We start from the raw sequence: 24,572 nt of genomic DNA, 5'->3' as shown, positions 1-24,572 counted from the left end.
ACATAGCTGATTGGCAACTGTTCTTTCAAGGATCTTGGAAAGAAATGGAAGGTTAGATATTGGTCTATAGTTGCTTAAAACCTCTGGGTCAAGTGTGTGTTTTTTAAGGAGAGGTTTGACTACAGCTACTTTAAAGGACTGGGGTACATAGCCTGTTATTAGGGACAGATTACTCATGTCTAAAAGACAGGTGCTAAGTAAGGGTAAAGCTTCTGTTCTCTTCTCTTAGTAGGGATGGGGTCTAAGAGGCATGTGGTTGGCTTGGATGAATATATAACTGAATATAGCTGATGAGGGTCAATGGGAGAAAAGCAGTCAAGATTATTATCTGTTTCTATTGTTGTTTCTAAGGTTACAGTGTTTGGATGTTGATCGGTACCAGCTGAGGTCAGTAGGTGTTGAATTTTGTCTGTAATGTTTAAAATCCTATCATTAAAAAAGGTTATAAAGTCATTGTTGCTGAGGGTCACAAGGTTCGATAGCACTATGGCTCTCTGGCTCTCTGAAGAGAAACCTGGGATTATGCTTGTTATCCTCAATTAATTTCGAGTAATAGGCTGCTCTGGCAGTCCGTAGGGCCTTCCTATATAATCTAAGACTGTCTTGCCAGATTGAGCGAGATTCAATACGTTTTTGGACATAGTTTTTACAAATGTACAAACGACTGGCGCAGTCGGGAGTCATTAACGCTCATATGTATTACTATTTTACTATATTTACACTTATCCTTAGCCAGCAGTTTTAAATAAGATTCAACATCGCCCGCTCTGACCCCAGAGCAATTCTGCAAGAGGCCAATGGGCAAAATTAGAAGCAAGGCTGAGGGTTACTTCATATTCAGGTTTAAATAATACATTCATAGTCCCATGTGAAACTGAAACTTCAACTAACATAAGTCAAGTAAACCTAACAAAATACTTTTAGATGGGTGAAACAACGTGGGAAATGTCCTTAAAAGTGGCTCACTTTTAATATGTCATCCCATGTGACCACATTGTTCCCTTTTACAATCTCCACTCTTATAGAGACAGTTTACATGCTGCAGTGAGAATTTCAAGAGCAGCACATAGCCGCATTGAACATGGCAGACAGAGCTTAATTTATTTCTCATGGAAATCCCTGCATAGATGAATATTAAATCAGACTCAAACATATATAAGACCTCACTATTTGTATTAGGTGTCTTTATTGTGCAGTTCACCTCAGTGCGATAATCCACGTTCTGATAAATTCTTAAGTATCATCTTTCCAAGAACCAATGAAGAGCCTATCATGTTGTGCTACTGACACTTAATAACATTATGCAAATCGATCTACACTTTCCAAAAGTTTCCTTCAAGCACTTGTAATAATGAATGTGTCAAGAAGCTTTATTAATGTGTGATGAGTGTGACGTAGTACAGTCAACTGAATGGATTTCTCTGCAGGAATGAAGAGGCAATAAAGTGGAAGAGGCTCAGGTTTGATCAATAATGGTGTAACCTCGGGAGGTGGCGCTGCTGCCTGAAGAAACTGAATTGTTACAATTAAGAACACCAACACTCCATGATCACTGCAAAGATTAGCACCACTCCCCCAGGAGCAGGTATGAGCGTGGCCCAGAACTCGTATCCCCGAGCCGAATCCCAAGCTCCTCATTATTGCAGCTTCATTCCTTGATGTTCCATAATCCGCTGTCATTGGCTCCCTGGCTGGTAAAAATTAAGTATCTCCCTGCCATCTCGCTTTGGCCCTGCGACTCAGCAGGGGGAGAGGGAGGAGGAGAAGAAGGAGGAGGGGGCTGCAGAGTCATAAATCTCCTCCCAAACTCAATGCAGGAAGTACATGAAGAGGCTTTCTGGTGATCACTGCTTCTGTTGCTCCTCCTCTACTTATCATCATCTCCCTGTCTTTCTCTTTCTCTCTCCCTCTTTGCTCTCACTCTCGTTGCTCCTCCTCTAATGTCAAGCTTACATTCAATTTTTTCCATGCCTAATAACATCTCAATGCCAAGTATCCACCACTCTGCTTTTGTCTGTACAGTATTTCCTCTCATGCGTACACATTCTCCAGTCACAGGGAATGCATGTTCCTGTGGCAGTTACTGAACAGAATTTAAACTATGGGGAACAAATGAGCCCACACACTCAATTCTGCTGCTAAGCTCTATGAATTCATTTTACATTTGAACCATGTGATATTGGCACACTGCCCATTATCTTGGTTGATGTGAAGCTAATGTTACCAACTTCAGGTTAATCCACTTTCAATTCAGCTCATTCAAGAGGCATCATTCACTGTACGTTAGGAATTGCAGTTGCAATTGGTGAAATTGACACCAAACCTGATTTGCACTTCCAGAAATTCTGGCTCAGAATGTCCCTTTTCCCGTTATCTCTAACTACTACTTCTTTGTACTTACTCCCCTTTTCCACATCCATTGCAGTCGTTTCTTCCCCCTCCTGTCTTTCTTTGTGTTATTGTCTGATTTTTCGAAAAGACTGTCTATGATTTCAGTTTATATCTCTTTCAAATCCTTGGGGCTTTTTCTTCAGTGGCAGTTTTAGAGCAATTGATTATATTCACACCTCCTCACGATCTTCTTCTTTCCCCGTCTGCACTCCCAACACACACAAACACTCTCTCTCTCTCTCTCTCTCTCTCTCTCTCTCTCTCACTCTTTTTCCTACCCTTCACTATACCACTGTACTTGTTTTTTTGTGATTGCACACATTTCTATTCGCTTTTGCAGCAGAGACAACGGAGCCATGTGCTGGAGGTATCTGCACAAACAGTGATACAGAAAATCTGCGCAAACAGGCATAAAGACATGCTTTTATAAAGGACCAATCCTGAGAGACAAAAGGTCCAAACTCTGTGTGCAAGTGAGAGGAGGGGAACATTCAAGAGACAGCACACATGTATTTGCATCCTTTCCATCTCTTCTCTCACCCATTCTGACTCTGCCTCTCTCTCTCCTCTGCCTCTTGCCCTCACACACACACACACACACACACACACACACACACATGCACAGACAGACCCCCCTCTCACACAGGAGTAGATAGAGAGCGGTGAAGAGCAGAAGGAGCTGGGTGGCAGGAGAGAGGCAGGAGGGCTGTTGTTGATTGAACAAAGCCAGGAAAGGAGTGCGCAGTCCTAGGGAGAAGAGCAGCTGTGAAATGCCTCGAAGGGAACCTTCCAGCTACTCCTGCAGAGAACTGAAGGTAAGCCTTGTGCACTACTCATGAGATAAAACAGGGGAAGAGGCAGAGGGTGCAAGGCAAAAGGGGAGGAGGTTTTAAAGCCGCCGATGTATGGTACGACTGTGGCTCCACATACAAGCTGCCTCCTCTTAATGTCTGTGGATTGCATCGCATGCTGTGATTGCATTATGTGTTTCATCGCACAGCCACAAATCCCATCTGGAGTGGCTTGCCAAGTAAAAAGGTGTACTGTACTTAAAGAAGGATCAAAAACTATGAGATTCTGATAATGAGAAAACACAAACACAAGGACAGAGAGTAAGAGAAATTAGGAGATAACGGAAGGCACTTCAAGAGCAAGACAGCAAGGAAAGGAAAGTGATGATGGGGAAAGTGGCTAGATTACCCTCCTGTATCAGTTGCAATCTTTATTATGATCACCTCTTGCCTCCTTCATCTTATGTCACCGCAGAGATACATAGATCATCACCATGCATGTCCTAGTCCGCGTGTCGGGGGCAGGGTAATCAAAAAGGCAATGGATTTCTCTGACGCAAGCAGAGAAAAGCCTGTCAACACTCCCGCTGTTTGCGCACACTCGTGTGCCATGCTGTAGTTCTCTCTGTGCAATGCAGGAGTTTAACAAGCGCAGCAGGAGCAAACCTGGCATTAATGTGCAGCTGTGTATTGGTGTGTTACTGTAAGTCCGTGTGTGTGGAGGAGGGGGTTGTGTGCCACCAACACACAGTGCAGTATGTTTCGGCTGTTACACGTTTTCATGCATTCAATAAAAGCAGGAGATAAAGTTGTGGATGCCTTGTAGTGATAGCTGTTAGAAGTGTTTCCATGAATATTATAGTCTACATCAAAAGCGCTGAGATAAAATCATTTATATTGATTTCCTTGAAACATACTTGCCGGGCTGAGGTTTAGGGCTACAAGCTTTAATGTCTGATGTACACCACTATTTTCTCCCGAACTGTAGCTGCAGTTTAATGCACTCATCCCGGGAGTTGTCGCTGTAAAACTTTGATGACAATGCAGTGAGCTTTGCAGCCACATTAATTCTCCCCAAGCTCCTGTCCTTCCTGGTATTGCCTCATCAGAGAATGTAAAGACAGCGTCATGGCAATGAGTGGACTCAATCATCATTTTTTAATATCTGTTCTCTGGAACTGCGTGGAGGAGGTGGAAGTCATCTCATGTTCTCATCATTAGCTGCATTTTTACATATGGAACACTCTTAACACAAACCTGCTGGAGCAAAAGAAAAGGGAAAGCCCAGTCTGACAGTATTAATACTGGCTTTGCAGCAAAACCTGCCAAAATTTGCCACACTTCAGCTGTTTGAACTGTGACTGGCTATTTAAAGAGTGTAGAGGGATGCGCAAACAGATAAGATGTGATGGTTTTTGATGGATGGCCTTTTGACCTTATTATCAGCATTGTCATTGTAGCCGCAACCTAGCGCTGTGCAACTCTTTCATCTCCTGCTCAGTTCTCATCCATGTTCTGATCTCCCTAACAAGTGGACAAAAGAGGGCAAAGGGCAGATGTAATCCTCAGCAGGGGACTCTCAAAAGAGAGGACACTGTGAATAATTAATTAAATCTGTTTATTTAGTCAAGACTCAAGTCAAGACAAGTCTCTAGGGGATTTAGGGAACGCTCAGCTCTTCAAGCAGATCCACATTTTCTAATACCGCATCAGCGCATTTGTGTCAAGAGAGTAGCCAGGCGTGAAGTTTTATTTTGTTTGTTTGTTTGCTTTTTTATTTAGTGCCCTGGGAAATATGTGTGCATGTCAGAGTACTGTTTAAAATATAGTATTTTTGGAATGTTGATAGACCTACATGAGGATGCTTTATTCATATGACTTTAACTTGGTGTGTATTTCAAGTCATAGCCTTGCACTTTGTAAGTTGTTCATGAATACAATCCAATCTCTTGGTATTTGCATGAAACAGACAAGCAGCATAAAATTTCTTACATAGTCTTGTCATCCTCCTGTTTATGTTTTCATAAATCTGTAATCAATGCAAATACAAGCCATTGTGTTTACTGTATTATCAAGTGTCACCCACAATACCTGTGTATCAGATTTATGGTGTGACCCACTGATTCAGCAATGACTTCACAATGTATGCAATTGCTCTACAGACTTGTCACGTATAAAGTTAACACAGATCACGGTGCTGCTGCCTCCATGCAGCAGGAATAAATTCTCAGTTTGGCAAAGAAACGACTTTTTCATCTGTTTCACCTATTTTTTCTCCGTTTGCCCATCACACCTATACTAGTGTAAATGGATATGACAGTACATATGTACATGCATACCTGTCTGTACCCTGTCATGAATACAAGACAAGAACATACAGTTTGCTGGCTCTGTTTGGCTTCTTGTAGCAGCCTTCTGTATCTAAAATTATCAACAGTTCAGTAAAAATGGCTGCTATTTCAGGTCACCTTGCTCTTAGCATGTCAGCATCTTCAACAATGTAAATAACTTTCAGATTTGTGAGGAATATCATTTATGTAACAAAACTACTCTTCTAGAAAGACTGTTTGGTTGAATCTGTCATAGATTATATTTCGACAATTGTGAAAATGCATTCTTATGCATTCCAGGTTGACTGGTTCTCAACAATCTTCAAATGACTCATGTTCTTATCTGTCAGCAGCAGGTAATGTGGGTTGAAATGGAAGTTTTACAGAGTCTCCTGTCTCCTCCAGCTTAGCCAGTGGGCAGTGGGGCTATACCAGCCACTCTGTAGTATTCATGAGGACTCCGTTGTTAAGCATGACACACAATGGTAGAGATGCAGTGATATCTCTCATGTCCAGCTGATAAGTTTTCAGGTCAGGCAAGTTTAACTAAAGCACATGAGGGCTTTATATTTATTATGTTATGGGATTCTTGCATTCACATAGTGTTAAAAACTAGGTATCATACACAGAGGATGATCCAGATATTAGTTTAGTTAGTTAGTTTAGTGAGTTTATTTTTATTTGTAGGAACCAAATGCATATGGAAATTAAACACAAAAATAACATAGCTATAATAAATCATTTCCTTACGGTATTCAAAACCAAAAACAAAACTGACCTAAAATTCATGTGGAGTGAGTACAATTTAGCTTCACGTACAATACAATTAGAGCACGTTCAGTACGGGCACACACACGTCATTTTGAACATTTGATAAAAAGCAAGGTTGCTTATCACTGCACTGTCATTAAGATGTAGGAAGCGAACACATTCATCTCTAATACATCTAGAGGGATTTTTTTTTTTTTTTTTACGTAAGCATCTATGAAGCGTGAGCATCCATCACCCTGGGGAAGCACATCCCCATAAATTTGCAGTTCATTAACACAGATAGAAAAGAGAAATACTGTTTTTTTTTTAAGATTAAGTGATTGCTGAGTCCTTTTGCAACACGATCTTAGACAACTTGTCAGAAAATATGCAAGAAAGAAAGTAGAAAGAAGGGTGGTTTACTCAGCTGATTTGCCCAAAAAGCTGGTCTGGGGATTTTTAACATGCAGCTGTAGGGCTATAATCTCATTTTATTCTGACCGGCATGTGATGATTGCGAAGGAGGTGGCTCCTCAAAGGGACAAGCACGGGGACACAGTGAAGCATGTCAGGAATCCCAATCAAGACTATTTGACCTTTGGCTCCTCCAGCATTCTCCATGCACTCCCTGGTTCTGCAGCCCCACCATGTTCATGGCCTCCAGTCCTCCCTCATCCCATCCTCTCCAGCTCTTCTGTCTTCTACAGTGGGGTGAAGCAGAAGATTAATAAACCAGTATAGCAGTATTTGTGTATTTCATTTATTTACAGATTAGTAGTGTCAGTAGTGTGAAATTGCACTATGTTTAATGCAGATTATTGTGCTCATCTGCATGTACATCCCCCTAATTCCATTTTGTCCTTTGGCATAGCCATCACTGCATAGAGGTGGCATAGCAAATGTGGGATCTAAAGCTGTAAATCACAGCAAGAGCCTGACAGAAACGCCTGATAAGAAAAAGAAACAGGGTGTTGGGGAGCATGCCCAGCCACCCAACCTCACACATCTCACATCACTTCCCTTTGTCTCACTCCATCATGTCTCTCATGCAGCAGACCAGCATGCATGAAGAGGGTGTGATTTGGATCCAGTAGGTGTCGGGTTTTAATCCCATCCAAGCTCCACTCAGCAGCACATATAAAATGTTGGCACATCATATTTTTCTAGACATACCCATCTCAGTGGAATAGCAATACAGATCCATATAATAAACTAAAGAAACTATAGTGATTCATGGCTCGGGCAAGGGTGTGTGCAAAATGTACTGTAACATGTGAATTGAGTGAGAGAGAAAGAGCTGTGTGTGTGTGTGTGTGTGAGTGTGTGTGTGTGTGTGTGTGGGGGGGGACGTACTGGACGTATCATTAGGGAAATTGTTTCTCCAGTGTGAGTGGAACGTCTCGGTGCAGCAGTGTCATTCCAGAGAAGGTCATTCCAGAGAAGGACACAACTGGATACACTCAGCTCACTATCAGGCATAATGGGGAAAGAGGAGGGAGGGGCGGTATGAAGTGTATGTGTGTGTGTGTGTGTTTTGCTGGGCCTGAAGCCAAACTAGCGGGGGACGTTTTTAGTCATTTGACCCGCCCGACCTCAAAGTGTCATAAGTGAGCAGAGATAGGGTTGAAGCCATGTTATTTTATGGGCCAATCTTAGCCTGGGACATAATCATGGCCAGTCCGGTAACCATGACTCTTTGCTCTCACTCAAGGGGAGGAGTGATGGAGTGTAGGAAATCAAGAAAACAGAAAGTTCTACTGCTTCTCTGACCAAGGAACGGAGACAGCAGATAAGCTGGAAGAACTGTGCCAGTGTAGATATCTGATGGAGTGATTCAATAAATATAGTTACTGTTTCAGTACTCTTAAAAGCTCACCTCTACTGCAGATTTGTCTGTTTTTTTCTTTCTCTCCCTTTTTCTTTTTTCCTCTTTCTTTTTTGCCTCTGACTTTTCCATGTCAGCACTGTAACTGATGAACCGACAAAAAACTGCAAGCTATGACCTAAAAATGTATGGATGAGTGCCCACTTATAGTCAAATTTGTGTTGTAAACTGAAGGGTACTGCTGAGTTTGCAACATCTTGCTGCCATTTGTAACCCTGTCATGCTCAGCCGCATAAGCAGTATTGTCAGGTCAGAACCAGGTTACTGAAATGCATTATATGCTATATACAGGATATTTACTATGAATATCAAATAATATTTTTACTCCTGAAAAGTTCACAGTTTTGGAGATATGAAACTTGTAACCGACAGGAGCGAGAGGCATTCTCAACATTTGCAAAGCAAGCACGTTTGCACAAATTTCAAGCAGGAAACAGTGTTTCTCCAAAGGCTAAAAAACCTAAATTGATTACCTCCATATAATGGGGGAAAAAGCAACTTAGAGAAGAATGAAACAGTTTACAATTACGTTGATCAAGTGAGAATTATAATTTAGGTACTTAATCTGTTGCGGGGGCAATACTAGAATGGTGATTAGTATTGATAAAATCCCTCTCTTGGCTCAGCTCTAAGACAGCTTTTACCTTTCAGAATTTCGTACAGAGCTGACAATACAAGTTTCTGAAGTTCTAAAAATGGAGAAAATTAAATCCTGAAGCAAGTGCTATTCAGTACAATTCTGGCCCTGGGGGGAAATTATAGAGCTTGCCACTGGTTATAAAGGTAAAAAGCCATATTCTGCTGTGCTCTGCGCAGATTATTGTTTACATCATGCAGCGTCAGCAAATAAGGGAAATATATGTCCTGTAGATATCCTTTAGGAAGCAAGTTTCTTGGTTTACTAGTACCCCTTGGCTTTGAGCACGACATATGAGTGCTCTTGTTATCAGGACACAAGCACAATTCAGCCAAATCATGCTGTCACTCTCCCGGTAACAAGATAAATGCTTGTTACCCTCTTAAAGCTCTAAGATAAAACACCCCAGCTGGTATCCATGTTCAAACACCTCTCATTTGGGCTTGTTGAGATTGTTGCCGCGAACAGACAACACAATCACAGTCTCGCTGAAAATACACACAGGTCTGGAGTTTACAAATCTCCAGGGAGCCATGTTTAATTCATGAGAAAACCTAAAATGAGTCAGAAAGCAAGGCCTTGCAACCCCTTTAATGTATTCAGTGAGGTTTTTTGGAAGCTTTGTGTGTCCCGCGCCTCTGCTGTCCATCTGTCTGTCTTTTCCCTGCTCAGATGCCTGTCACGTCACTCTGCCCTTTGCTTTGGACCATCAATGTCAACACTACATTCCTGTGTGGATCCGATTTGTGACGTGGTCCTTTCACTTCTCCACACACTCCTTTGCGTTTCCTTTCCTCGCCTCGTCAGCGATCAAATAGAGTAACATCAAAGACAGATGACAAAGAAATGTCAGATGTTGTTAAGGTCAGGCACAAGCGTAAAACAAGTAATTTACCCATGTTCTTTTGCTTGGTTGGTTACAAGGCCCTCTGTATTCTTTGCTCTTTTAGTAAATTAAAAGTAGCTGATTTTCAAACGACACCCAGGAGCTCTATGAGTTAATTGCCTCTTGTGGAGTAAAAGGAAGGTGTTGTAAGATTGCTGCTAAAATTAGGGCTTTATCCTCACTAACACACACCCCCGTCTACCACACAGAGACTCACACTCCCCTCTGTAACTACAGCAGTGGCTGTTATTAAATCCCATATCATTCAGGAAACATTGAAAGCTTTCCTTTTCTAATTCCACTGTCACTTTGTACCTCACATAGCATGTTTAAAAATACCTGTTTCAGCATGCAACTCAGAAAGCAGAGAAATACTCTTTAAAATCACATCACACATTGTGTAGAATGTCAGCACATCACCTAGTCACGGTAGCTGAGCTAAAAACAAACACAAAGATGGTATGTTTTATGTTAACATCGGATAAGATATAAAGGAAAAGAGGTGAATGAATTACTCGTGATAGTAAGTAATTATTTCTCTGTCTCCAGATGATTAAGAAAGAAATCAGTGGCTCTGATCTGTATGACCATGGTGGAGAAGTGTAACAGCAGTGCGTTTGTACATAGAGAGTAGTGTGTCTGCACATGTGCATGTCTGCATGTGGGCACATGTAGTTGGAGCAACTGGCAATTCTGGCAGTGATGAGCCTGCTCTTTTGTTAAAGACACTGCAGCTGAGCCTGCTTCATTTTACAGGCAAATCAGCCAGCAGTGGACACTAGGTTATCTCCCATGTGATGTTAACAGCTAATCCCTTACTTAGGTTTTCCAGCAGTGCTCTTTAATCATCATATTTCATTATATTTGCATATAGTAATATATTAGGGACATACAGATTTTTTTTTTCATGGTTAGTAATAGAGGAACTCTACACTTGAAGGACAGGGCTGCCAGATGGGAAAAGATTCCCTAGCATGGGCATAAAATGGCATTTTATGTTTGTTGTTATGTTTTTTAACATTTATGTGTTAATATTTCATTCAGGAGAGAGAAGGTTGAATCGTCTATTGGTCATTCAGGCTGTTCAGGTCCACTATTCATGAATTTAAAACAAAAATGTACAACTGATTACTTTTGCCAAACACAATCTGAGGGAGACATAATTCCTGGAACTGTTACTTTTTGTACCACATGCAAGTTGTCACAACCTCAGTCTCATGTGTGTTTAGGTTTAGGCAACAAAAGCCCACATTCTGCCTTGTGATTAAAGTCAATTTTGACACCAACTGTTCCCTACACTTAACTGGTACTGTGAAAGTCTAAACGTTACTATGAAAACATAATTCTTTGACGCTACAAGCGGATATTGTATTGCAAGTGTATATAACACAAGTTATGTACATCAGCAAACAGACAGCGGTGTCAGTATCAGCATTGACAGCATGGGAAATATGGTCATGAACAAGACAGCCATGGTAATGGTTCTGGGAGGTTGTTCTTGAGCACAGCAATGTTATATAAATAATTCAGCATTCTAACACACATTTAGCAGGTGTTCACCATCTTAGTTTCTAACATTTGCTAACTAGGATTACTGTCATTCGGTTTGAAGGTCACAACCAGAGTTTGATAAACAGAAAGAATATGTGGACCATGAATGTCTGAATGAATGAATGAATGAATGAATCAGATTTCCTGGCCCATGTGCAAATATCATTAAATTAAACCAAAGTCATTAGGATGCTCCATCTGGAAACATTGCCCCCACATAATTTGACAATCCATCAAACAGATATTTTCAGAATCAGAATCAGAAATCAGAATCAGAAAAGACTTTATTGCCATGTAAGTGAAGAGGTTTCACATTACTAGGAATTTGTCTTGGTGATTGGTGCATACATAGAATGTAACAAGTAACATATAATTGGAAGGATAAAATAAAAATAAAAATAAAAATAAAATAGAATAAGGTAACACAAAATAAAATAAGTGAAATAAATATTTTTTTTTTTTGCTGTATAAGTGAAAAGCTTGAACTGCCAGATGATCATCTAAGTTATTAGAATTTATCCTCAAGGGATGCTGAATATCTGTATCAAATTTCATTACAATCTATTCAATAGTTATTTAGATACTTCACTCTGAAATGCAAATGTAAACAAAATGATCCTCTGGGGACCATGAATGTCCATAGAATGTTTGCTGGCAAGTCATGTGACCTGCTATAAAATACGGTCTGGACCAAAGTGTTGGAATAATAGACACTGTCATCCTTAGCCATGCTGTTAGTGTGGCTAACAAAGTTATTGTGTTTGTTATTATGCTGATAAAAATGTAATTCTGATGATGTTGATTCACGTTCTCTCTTGAACTTTGAACTAAACACTGTTTTATTGATAAGAAGAGCATGAAAGTTGGACTGATGACATTTGGCAACTGTCCCTTTTGACTGACCTCCCCATTATGTGTGAGAGAGAGAAGTGAATGAGTGAATCTGAACCTTCAGTTTTAATTGTTCTCATTATGAATGTCTCCCAAAAGGAGGCATAATTTTTTGCATCATGATGATTTTTCATAATTTACTAAAAAACAAAATGATGTTTTGTATTAAGCAGTAATATCATTTACTGAGCAGAGGCTTGTGAATTTCAAATTTCTTTTATTTTCCAAAACTGAACATTGATACCTTGTTGAAACAGTTGAATCCAGCACAGAATCTACTTAAAGTTGTATAAAAGCAGTCAAACATTCTTCACTTACCCTACAACACTATTGCTTGAGTTCACAGGTGAAATGCCATAACAGTAACTCCCCGGTACAGTATACAGTATACTTCACACTAATCCTTCACACTACTGAGACAAAAATATTACAACAAATGCAAAGGCAAACCTCTTACTATGTTGAAGATTTTACCTTTTAAAGCATTTATTTCAAACTGCCCTCATGGATTTCTGTGGGTTCTAATTACACCAGCTGGTAAACATTGACATATTGACAAACGGAAGCAATTTAAATGACAGGTAGAAAATAATGTGCCTGGGGGGTTGAATAATACATCAACACAACATTGTTAACATATACATGATGCATGTACTTTTGAAAGACGTTGTGTGATAGAGGGTTAAAAGGTTGAAAGGTCTAATGGATAAGCTTGTGCATGATATGAGAGCACTGGGCTTTGACTTTTATTTCATTTTAATGTTGGTTATCACTGAACTGAAGCTGACTGTGCTACTGTACATGCCAAAAAATAAGCATGTTTCTTGTATGTTTTAAATCCTAAATTGAATAGAGTATTGTACTTCCTTATGTCTCACAGGTGTTGAGCTTCAGCTGAGGATGGCAGGAGATTCTCGAGTCCTCATGGACCACAACATGGAGATCGGAGTCACACCTGCACAGGTAAACTGTGCAGCAACTACTGGTCAAACACTGTACAGATCACTACAGTCTTTGCACAGCAGGGAGAGAAAAAGTGTGAGACATGAGAGAGAGAGGATGTGAGAGAAAGGTGTCATGGTGAGAGAGCAGAGGGTGAAAAAGAGACGCAGCAGATACAGAGAGATGAGGATGATAAGTAGGGACAGAGCTATTTGTTTGAGGGAGAAATACCAGACAGCTTTCAAGAATGGTGAGAATAAGGAGGATCAAAAAGGCTGTTAGATACAAATGTGCTGCACACACACTTTCTAGATTCAATAAATGTTGCAGATTATAGATCAAGCTCGCAAAGTGTAACCAAACTTGTTTCTCTAGTTCAGGTAAATATATTGTTCTGTTCACTTATCGGTAGAGATAGGGAGACAATGAAAATATGCCCTGCTCACTCCCAATAACAGAATGAGGGGTTGCACTGGTTATCTGTCCTGATTCCACAACTGATTGGAACATATACCTTCTACCCAAGGGCGGCCAGAAATGCTCAATAAGAGAAAACACCCACCACTTACTGCTGCCACACTGATAGAACAAATGAATTTGTTTACTGACCATCAACTCCATAGACCATATTGATTCTAAAGGCCAAAGACTGCGTGGCACTGCTTTGACAGCTTCATCTATCACTCAATTAACCTCGTACCAAAGTGTGGAAATGAAGGGGACTCTTTTGTCTCTCATTCATTTAAAAGCAATGCAGTAGCCATTAATAGTATTTTTTTTTAACAAAAAAAAAAAAACAAAACACACACACGCACATTAACCCATGTTTGCAGTGAAAAGCTTCAATCTATGAAATTGTGGACTGACTGTGTTCTGAATCTATACTTGATCCAATATCCCTGAGCACAGTCAGTAATAAGGGAGACCATTGACATTTGGTGGGTGCATCGTCATCAAGCCACTAATTGCAATGCCGGTCAATAAGCATTGTCTTTCAATTCTTCTTTGTCAAAACGTTCCTTAAACAGGGATCGCTTCAAATCAATATCTGTAAACTCAATACTGTGCATGGAGGCCTGACCAAAAGTGTGTGTACATGGGGCAGCAGTGAAAGAGCACCTGACTTCTCAAGGAAACTATCCTGAACAAACCTGTCCGAGAGACTCTATTATCCTGGCTCTGCAATTGAAAGCACTGGTATTGTAGTGCCTTAGAGATAGATGTCCTTCCTTGGATACGCTGTGAAAGTGATCATTTTTGTGATAGCGTAAAAGAGCAATCAGTGTAACCACAATAGTATGTAACTTTCCTGGTGATGTGAGTATGACTCTGGAGAGATGGACCGCAGGTGTCCGATTAGCAGCGAGAGATTCAGAAGATACAGAGGCTGTTATCTTGCTTTAACACAATGCGTCTCAATTATCAACTCAAACTGGAAGGTGTCAGTCTGCTGCCAACATGTTCTTGGTCTGTCTGAAATGTGCCTTTCAACTCTGTCCTGTCTCTCTCTGTCTGTTTGTCTGTATGTATGTATGTGTCTGTCCAAAAAGAGGAAAAAGCAGCTGGCACCTGGATATCATGTAGGAATACGTTGTTGGGCTGTGTGGCAGCTGTGTGTGTTTTTCATCACCCTAAATGTTCAGAAGCATATAATATTACAATCCTGCAAGTTTTGTATATGCGTGAAGGCTGGTTTCTTGATAAGTGGAATGTGTGTGCGCCCAGGCATATGCCACTCTGTTTAAGGATGCCATAAGGCTCTATTGGGGAAGGCTAGAGGATCTGTTCCTATCCAGGCTTGCCAATGTCCCAGAGGGCGCAAGGGGAGGAAACACAGGGGACAAGGAGGGAGGTAGGGCACAGCTGTGGGGCCAGATCGCCTCGCTGGAGCTGGGCCAACACAGACAAAGACCTGGGTGTCCTTGTGTTCTTGTTGTGTCCTTACATTCTCTTTCCCTCTGTATATGTGTGCATCCGCTAACACTCACAATGTCATTGTGGAGCAGCACAGACTGGTGACATTATAACAGCTCTTAATTGACTGAAAGAAAATCTTATTAAAATGGTTATGCAGTACGTAGTTTGATGAGAAGAAATCAGTGTGCTTACATTGAAGTACACACATGGAGAAACTTAAAACTTAAACTGATATTGTTCTCTCTCTTTTGTCCCCTTCCTGTCGTTGTTTGCTTGCTTACTTTCACCCCCACGCCCCTCCTTTTTTTTCTTTCCTTTGCCACGTAGGTGAAAAAGCTTCCAAAGCACTTGAGGGATGCTCAGATCTCGACAGAACGAACCCACTTGATTTCTGACCCGGTGAAGAAGCCACGTCAGCGATACGTGCAGAAGGATGGCAAGTGCAACGTTCATCATGGAAATGTGCAAGAGACCTACCGTTACCTCAGTGACTTGTTCACTACGTTGGTGGATCTACGTTGGCGTCTTAGTTTCTTCATTTTCACCTTGGTCTATGTAGTCAACTGGCTTTTCTTTGGCTTTCTGTGGTGGCTGATAGCGCTCATCCGTGGGGATCTGGTGCATGCTGGAGAGGAGGGCTGGACCCCCTGTGTGGAGAACCTCAACAGTTTTGTCTCAGCCTTTCTCTTCTCCATTGAAACAGAGACCACAATTGGGTACGGTTATCGCGTGATCACAGAAAAATGTCCTGAAGGTATCATACTACTTTTGGTGCAGGCCATCTTGGGCTCCATTGTTAATGCCATGATGGTGGGCTGCATGTTTGTCAAGATCTCTCAGCCAAAGAACCGTGCCGAGACCCTCATGTTCTCACACAATGCTGTAATATCGGTGCGAGACAACAAGATGTGCCTGATGTTTCGGGTGGGGGACCTGAGGAACTCTCACATCGTGGAAGCATCAATCCGAGCAAAGCTGATCCGCTCGCAGCAGACCAAGGAGGGGGAGTTCATACCACTCAACCAGACCGACATCAACATCGGCTTTGACACAGGAGACGACCGGCTATTCCTGGTGTCACCGCTTATCATCTCTCACGAGATCAATGAGAAGAGTCCCTTTTGGGAGATGACGCTGGCTCAAATGGAGAAGGAGGAGTTCGAGATCGTGGTTATCCTTGAGGGCATGGTGGAGGCCACAGGTATGAAGTGTGTGTGTGTGGGGGGGGTTGAGAGAAGAAGGTGAAATGGAAAGACATATGTATAATGGGTAGATGGATAGAGAGAGAGAAAGATATGAATTGTGGAAAGTAGGCTGAGTGGGAAGGATGGGAGGACTGATAAATGGATGGAAAGACAGAAGAGGCTCACATGGTGAGATACAATGGAGGGATACATAGGAGAGACAGGGGTGAGTACCCGTAAGTGCTGCAGATTGCAAAAGATAATACTGTAATGGATGGAAAGACAGAGAGACAGATAATTAACTCTCTAAGTGAGACAGCATTTCAAAGTTAGTACAGGTTTTAATGAAGATTTTACTCTGACAAATGTTTCTTTCATTAATTCCTCAACTAGAATTCTGTCTTCATCAACACATCATTTCATCACATTTCCAAGTATTTGTTGCTTCACCTGAGGCAGACAAGTGAAAGCAGCCTGCATTTACACTGTTGCTACTTCAAGGTTATGTCTTTGATACTGTTTATTTCAAAATGAATGAAGTGTAGCTACCCACACTGCTGGTCTGTGTTTTGGGCAAACGCCAATGCAGTCCTGAAAAGTGCCCCAGGCTGGACTTGACCACGTGTTTCTGTAAAGTTCCACAAAGCTCTCATTGCCTGGCATCAGACTGTTTTTAAATGAAGTATCTTCAACTCAATGATCAAATTGAGAACATGATGTCCATGTGTCCTACAAGGGATTTACAAAAACTCTCAGTTTCCTTTTAGATACAGTTTTGTCTTTTTTGACAAAACCTTGTATAAAACATCAGTGCCCATGTCAGTCATAATTAAAATGTGATGAATACAGAGACATTTACAGCTAGCTGTTCCAACATGTTTTCTGTGTGGTATTGGCTAAATCAAGTATTGTTTAAATGCATAAGCTGCATTGTTTACTGGCCTTTGTTCAAAGACTAATTATAAGCCACTTATTTTAAATACAATGCATTATACATGTTACTCATTTACTTTACTGGTTATCAACATACTTCTTTGCGTCATTAAATGAGACGAAGTGGTTCATGAGGAGCATTTAGCCTCATGTGCACAGTTGTCTTTTAAAAAAGTCATACAAACCACCAAGCGCCCTAATGCGATCAGGCATGGCTTTGCATGCATCTGAACATTTCTGCTCTATTTTTTTTTTTTTTTTTCCCTCCAAAGCACCAGTAGTCATCATACTTCCTGCTCACGCTGCTGGAGACTTGACTCAAGCATTAAATCACCTTTCGCTTCACTGAAAGAGACCATAGCATCATGCAGGGGTTTATTTCATCACTGTCCTTGACCGCTAGACAATGGATCAGTCTGACCATCCAGTAGCCCTCCCCTCTATTGTACTTCCAGTCCCTGTTAACCTTAACAGTTCATAGAATGGTGGTGGCTTACAAGGATAGCTCAAGTTATAGTATTTTCTACCTTTTCTCATAGTTTTTGTAATCATAACATTTGTGGACAAATTTATTGTCAGCTTTAACTAAATATTATATAATATGTCTTGACACACGTGGTGAAGTCAGGATGCCGCAGAAAAGACAAACCCTCAAACTATTTATATAAAACACTATTGATTGATGATAATTGTGTATTTCTAAATGGTATAAGGAGGTATAAGGTCACCAACAATCAAATGTATAGCGGTGTCGTTGTAGTTACATAACAGTGAATGGATGGCCACTGCCATTGTATGCAAAAAAATCTTTTTTTTTTCCTGGTTCAACAGGAAAACATATTAATATTCTAAAACCTCCATAAGAGATAGAGAACAAACAGCATTAGCGGGAGACTAAACACTTATTTTGTGTATCAAGCAAGTAATGATCTCATGAACAAAAAAAAAAAGCCACTGTCAACAAAATATGTATCACATCACAAATTGGATGCTGACACAGTGTGGAAGACAGAAAGTGGGAAGTGAAATGGCTTCATATTCTCTTTAATGGAGGCTGTTACTTGTATCCTCCATTGACACTGAGCTTGTGGTTTTAAGGATGATTGTGAGTCAGGCTCTAGAAATTACTCACAACATTTGTTTCTCTTGGGCACTCCCACAGCATTTGAATAAAAAGGAAAACAAAATGATGACCTGCTAAAGAACATTCTGCCCTCCTACTTGATAACACAGCTAAACTGCACTAATGAATATTTATATGATAGGAACAATAATACACTCATTCACATTATTTCAGTTACTGGGTGCAGAACAGATAACGGAATGGAGTATATTAAACTATATATAAAATAGTGTTTACGTTTCCCAAGATCAAAATGAAATTAACCCTGCAAGCTGTAACTACATTTGTAAAGGCTGATTCAAATAAATTACAGACTCCTCAATAGCATCATCTTCAAAGTAGTTGGAAATTGGTAATTTCACCTATTAAGCAGCTGCACAGTGAGAATGTGCAGAAAGTGATTTCCTTTTTCCCTCACATATTTAATTTACCAATCGATCTGAACATTTTGCTAATTTCCTCAGATTTGCCCTGTATCACTTCCATCTTCTATTCAAAGCTTTCACTGATTAAAGGACTAATTCCATTTTACAAATCAACTTAAACAAAAATTGCAAATAATGGAAAGCCAGAACTTATTGCAAATGTTTTGTGCCCAGTTTACGCTATAATAAAAATGATATAGAAATTTCACTTTTAGTAAAAATTTCTTGTTTATTCAATTTCTCCCACAGATCAATAAAGTGTTTCTGATTCTGATGAATACATTTCAAAGGTGGTAAACATTTATCACAGGTGTCTACAAATAGCTGAAGGATATAGACTCAAGAAGACCCTGTCTGTATATTTTGTTCTATTCATTTTTTCCCCCTAAACAAAAAGTAATTTGCTGCAGTTTATTGTGGCAATTCTAATACTTGTACTGCTGTGCCTAAGGCCCTGCCACGTGCTCCAATGTAGCTGACAACAAACTTTGTTTTCATTATTGAAGTGTCTCTGAAGACATCAGCTTTAAGGCTGCTTTCTATTCTTTACAGTAAATTATTTATGTATGAAATAAGGCCTGCTTTATTCTATTTCTCAGAATACAGAAAGCATCTCGCATCATTATTGTTGCTGTGTAAACAAGAGTGTCTGCAGCCATGTTTTTGTTATACACTTACAAGGAAAATCCAGGAAAGAGCTTGGTTACCAGTATGCCTGATATATAAATATTTCCTTTTAACAGCAATAGTGCTGGGTATAAGATAACCAATATATGGTAAATGCTGATTATATGTCACCAATTGTTTTAAAGTTAATTAAGACGTAAACACACTACAGTCAGATTACACTCATTTGAGTTCAACGTAACAAAGCTTTAATTTCATTATCACTTCATCTAGGATCAGCTATTTCCATTCCAAACCATTCCATTTCCACTGATTGAAACACAGCAGCTGTGTTCCTTCTGTCTTCCCAGATTGTCCTTGTCGTTCAGCGACGAGAGTTGATCTTAACCAGATTGTATTAGTCCACAAAAAGAACAAAATAATTTGTCATGAGGCAAGTTTCAGGTACCTGAAAGAAACAAATTTGAGTTGCCACTGCACATGCTACATGCTAATCCATACAAAACATCACCACAAAAGATAACATCAGATGGAGAAAGAGAAAGAAAAAAAAAGTAAATAAATAAACTTACTTGGTTTTCTTTATACCTTGCAACTGCTTGCATGGATATATCAGGCTTAACATATTGGGCACTGGGTGTGTGACACCAGACGCCTTTCCCCAAGTGAACCTCGAGTAACACTCAGCAGGTAGTAGCAGGTTGGAGGTCATAAGCCCTTATGAAGCACTATATGAGAAACATCAACATGCGATGCAGCAGTCACATCTGCAATGACGTTCTGACATTGTGACGTGTCAATATGAATAAGGCAAAGGTGTAAATAACGATATTAACAAGGGCTCTTTTCCATTTTAGTGTGCCAGTAAATCAACTTTCACAATGCCATGGCCCTGCAACTGACACATCTACATAGAAAGCAGCCATTATTCAAGTTATTTAATACACCTGTGTTTGAAAAGTCAAAATGTCTGTTGCCTATTCTTCACTTGTGCATCATTTGCATTCAAAGACTATGGCGGTGTTTTTTTATGTTTTATCCTGTTTACTACATTCCAAAGTGTTCTGGCAACTGCGACTGCTTCTGTGACGCTAAGCTGACACGTGCATTTACACGCTGTGGCAATCCCCAGCTATGGCTTTTGTAATGCAAGAACCTTCCACACTCACATTCATAATCCCTTTCCTGAGACCATTGTCTGCTTGTTGTTTTTTGCTTTATCACTGTTGCTAAGTTGGAGAGCCACAACTGAACATAATAGTATTATAGAAGTCAACAGTTAGAATGAAAACTACTTAGGTGGAGTTGTATTTCCAAAGTTTAAATAATGATATAGATAAACAGTGTGTTTGTGGGAGCTGCTCTATGGCTATATGGTGGCATGATGTGTTTATGTGCTACATTCAAATCCAAAGTGTCAAGTTTTATCTTCAGAAAATCAAACATGTAAATTATACATGCATATGCAGTTGAGTAATGCAAATTCTGTAGTGGGTATATATCCTCAAGTACAGATTGTATATTGTATTGAAAAACTGTGTGTGTGGGGGGGTGGGGGGGTGCAGATGGGTGGTGGTACTTATTTGTTCATATTTGTGAACTAATTCAGCATCTTGAACAAGATGTTCATTTTGATCTAATCCCTCAGGAAATAAGTGCTATCAAAATGTGTTTTCATAATCACAACAATCCACACGCAACAAATGCATTAGCAGCATACTGTAGCAGCGTCTGTGAAGAGTCTCAGTCACCCTGCTCATCAGACATTTAGAGGTATGAAGTCAAAAACAAGTTAACTGTGACAAATCTTAAGAAAAATGACAAAAGTAGGTGCAGCATCTTTTAAATGCTAATAGGATGAGATACTAATAGATCTTCACAACTTAATGGATCTGGACTGTACTCTATTGGCTAAACCAAGAATTTAAAACCAACACATCAAACAATATGCCAACACCCTTAATAGACACTATAGAAAATCCTTCTCACTGGGACTGAAAGACGCTATATTATCTTTGATGATCTCAACACAGAAATAACAAACATTTCACAAGTTAAATGTGGAAACTAGGACACTCATATCCAGAGGGAGAGCTGAGGAAAAGGTGCAAAAGCCCCTCCTCTCACCGTGACATTAGACACCATATCAATTTGGCATCTACATCTATTTTAGAGCACTTGCTTGATATTATTAGTGTGCATGAGAGAGGCACAACATTGTGTAACTCAACAGCTGGGTGTCCAAGTTTAAAGTGATAGTCCACCCAAAATCTTTTGAGTATGAAACACTCACCTGCTGTTGGCTTGCAGGCTGTAGATGGCTCTATAAATTTGTTGCTGTCATTAGCATGTGGCTAATTTGACAAATAGAAGTGTAATTAGCCAAGCGCAATACACCTGTTCACCTGAGCTTGTGACAGAAAACACTGCAGGAAAAAAAACCAGATGTAACAGTAATGATGAATGTTTAGATGAATCTGTTCACTGTCTGTGTTGTGTTGCATTACTAAAAAGACCACACTTGATGGAAGAGCAATCATGTCATTGGTTTCACTTGTGATTTGCTTGCTGCTATAATTCAAGCTGTCACACCTGTGACACCGACAAACCACCACTTTTCCTAAATAGATGGAAAACTGCACGAGCGTGCTTCCAAATGTGAATTTTTATATGACTTACTGGGGAAGAAAGGACTCCTCACATTGACACTTTCAGTTGTGTGTAGATGCTGCATGTATTTTATCAGCCAAACAGATCCTATTTTCTAAAAGAAAAACAACCAAAATCAAAAACATTTAGATATGTAGAGTTTTTTACCTTATCATTTTCACAAACATGATGGAGGTTTAGGGAAAACACAGGTGCAGGTCTTGGCCTTTTCTGTGTGCAGTTCCTGTATAACCATGAATAATTTACTAATGCAGTCTCTCTTTTTCCTTACCTTCCCATCTGTGTGTGTGTGTGTATGTGTGTGTGTGTATATATATGTTTGTTTACATGCTATGATTATGTGTGTGCTTGCTTCTTTTCCTACCTCTTGTGTAACATACTGATTTTGTGTGCATGTTCGTGTGCATGTGAACACATCCGCCCATCCTAACCTGTGACAGGAATGACATGTCAGGCACGGAGTTCCTACCTGGACACAGAGGTGCTTTGGGGCTATCGCTTCACACCGGTTCTCTCCCTGGAGAAGGGCTTCTACGAGGTAGACTACAACAACTTCCACAATGTGTATGAGACCAACACCCCCACCTGTAGCGCCAAGGAGCTAGCTGCTAAGCTTCGGGAGGGACCACTATTGCCCCAGCTTTCAGTCCTCAGCCCAGAGGCCAAAATGCATACTTTTGACCCCCTAACCCACCAGTCCAAAGCAGACCCACTCAGCCAGGATGAGAACATGGAGGAGAAAGATTCAGGGGGTGACAGGGGAGAGACCAATGGCTCAGCTGCTGCTTTGGAGGAGCCGCCCCTCGCTGACAGACTGCCTGACTGATGGCCGCATAAGCTGAAAACCCAGGAGACAGGACGAGAGGGCAGGACAATATAATGCTTCATTTAGTCAATGGCTAGCTTGTTCCATTGCAATGCTTGGAGATACAAGGCAGCCCTCGACTCATGCAATACTTCTCTACTTAGAGTGTCAATCTATAGTATAGATTGGTTTTGTAGACATGTAAGTACACATACACAGACACACACATACGGTATCTATATCTACACTTAAGAGTCGGTGGCTCATATTGTCTTTTTATAAACATTATGACCACTTACTGCTATAACAGCTCAAGTTGTATAATGTAAACTTGATCTGAAACTGGTAGCCATGACAAGAGTACCATGGGCTTATTATGGATACTCCAATATTCTCATTTTAGAGTGTGTTGATTCAGCTTCATTTGGTCAGAGTATCAGTCTCATCACCCAGCTAATGTGTCTGACAACAGCTTTTGCGTGGTAATGGAACCTTGTTATTGATTTTTTTTTTTTTTTTTTTTTTTTTTTGAATGTAGGGGTTTATTATTTACTTTCTCTGTCAGTGTTGTTATTGTGTTAGAAACTGAGTTCACGTAGGAGGAAATGTATTAGGCTTCTCATTGCCATAGACAGGAGAAGAGAAGATGTAGGAAATTGTTCTATAAAAGGCAGCGTCTACTGGCAACCACTATCCAATTTGTTTTTCTTTGTTCACACCGTCCTCATGGTTGTATTGTCATAAATGGTTTCATTGCATGTGTCTGATTGTCTTACAGACATACTGGGAGCCTTGACCCAAAATAAAACCAGCTAGTACCTCATTTTATACTCATTTTCAGGGTTTTAAATTAACAATAAAAACATGCTGGTAAAACTTGTACACTATAAATATACTACTGACTGACTATTTTAACCAATTTCTTGACTGGTTAAAGATTTAATTCCCCTTGCTGCTGAACCAACTAAAACATTAATTCCGGGCCCTTCTCTTGGTCCGTAAAGCACAATTTACACACATGAATATTTCAAATGCTCCACAAGCAAAATGAAATAGTTCATGTATCCTTTCATGTTTGTTTTGTTTTTGTTTTAAATATTTAAAACATGGTCAGTCTCTTTCAGCTACGTAAAAGTCTAGCCATGATTTTTCAATTTGCTTTTTTGCAATGATTTCTTCTTAAACTTACCTTCAGCTTTCACCTTTTGATTTGAAGCTTTCTTTGTCCACATACACTTGGTTCACTCTGCACTTTGGCCCTGTTCCACAAACTGCCCCTGGGCCTTTTGTTTGATATAGTTTATGGCCCTTGTGACTACTGTTTTGGAAGCGGACACCTGTCCTGTGACGGCCATAGCCTACAGTATTATTTATTTATTTATTTTACTTTGAAAGGACACATGTCAGAGCTTGCATGCATGAATCGATCCCTATGCGTCCCATTGCTGAGTAACTTTAATACTGTAGGAAATACAGGGTATTTTCTAGGCATGCAAATTATGAGATTTCTACAATATATTATCAGATAATGTATCAATATTCAGTATATCATTTGTTGAAACAAAAATGAGATTCCTGATTATTTAAAAACTCCCGCTCCCCTATTAAATGTTTAATTGTTTGTTTTATCTTTTCTGTTTTTAACAATGTATTTATTTTCACTGTGGCATTTTAGCATCTTACTACGTAGTCTATTTGAGAACGATAAGTTTGTCATTAGAGAGAGAGAGAGAGAGAGAGAGAGATCATCTTTCATTGCTGGAATGTCATCTGTTTTCTGTGTGTTCTCATGGGAATAAACATAATATGGCCGAAAGAACAACATGTTCCTGTT

The 24,572-nt window shown here is 40.1% G+C and overlaps 1 protein-coding gene across 1 annotated transcript; it reads left to right on the top strand.

Annotated features, from left to right (window-relative positions):
- The first annotated feature begins 2,991 nt into the window (after window positions 1-2,991).
- kcnj5 (potassium inwardly rectifying channel subfamily J member 5) lies at window positions 2,992-24,545 on the top strand. Its single transcript, XM_046390402.1, has 4 exons — window positions 2,992-3,206; window positions 12,993-13,075; window positions 15,299-16,172; window positions 22,374-24,545. The coding sequence occupies exons 2-4, from the start codon at window positions 13,013-13,015 to the stop codon at window positions 22,757-22,759; spliced, it is 1,323 nt and encodes a 440-aa protein (XP_046246358.1). The 5' UTR covers window positions 2,992-3,206; window positions 12,993-13,012; the 3' UTR covers window positions 22,760-24,545.
- The last annotated feature ends 27 nt before the right edge of the window (window positions 24,546-24,572 follow it).

The sequence above is a fragment of the Scatophagus argus genome, chromosome 5 (genome assembly GCF_020382885.2).
Source record: "Scatophagus argus isolate fScaArg1 chromosome 5, fScaArg1.pri, whole genome shotgun sequence".
In the NCBI taxonomy this organism is placed as follows: domain Eukaryota; kingdom Metazoa; phylum Chordata; class Actinopteri; family Scatophagidae; genus Scatophagus; species Scatophagus argus.
Note: the sequence above shows the minus strand (reverse complement) of the source record. Positions and strands in the feature narration are given on the sequence as shown.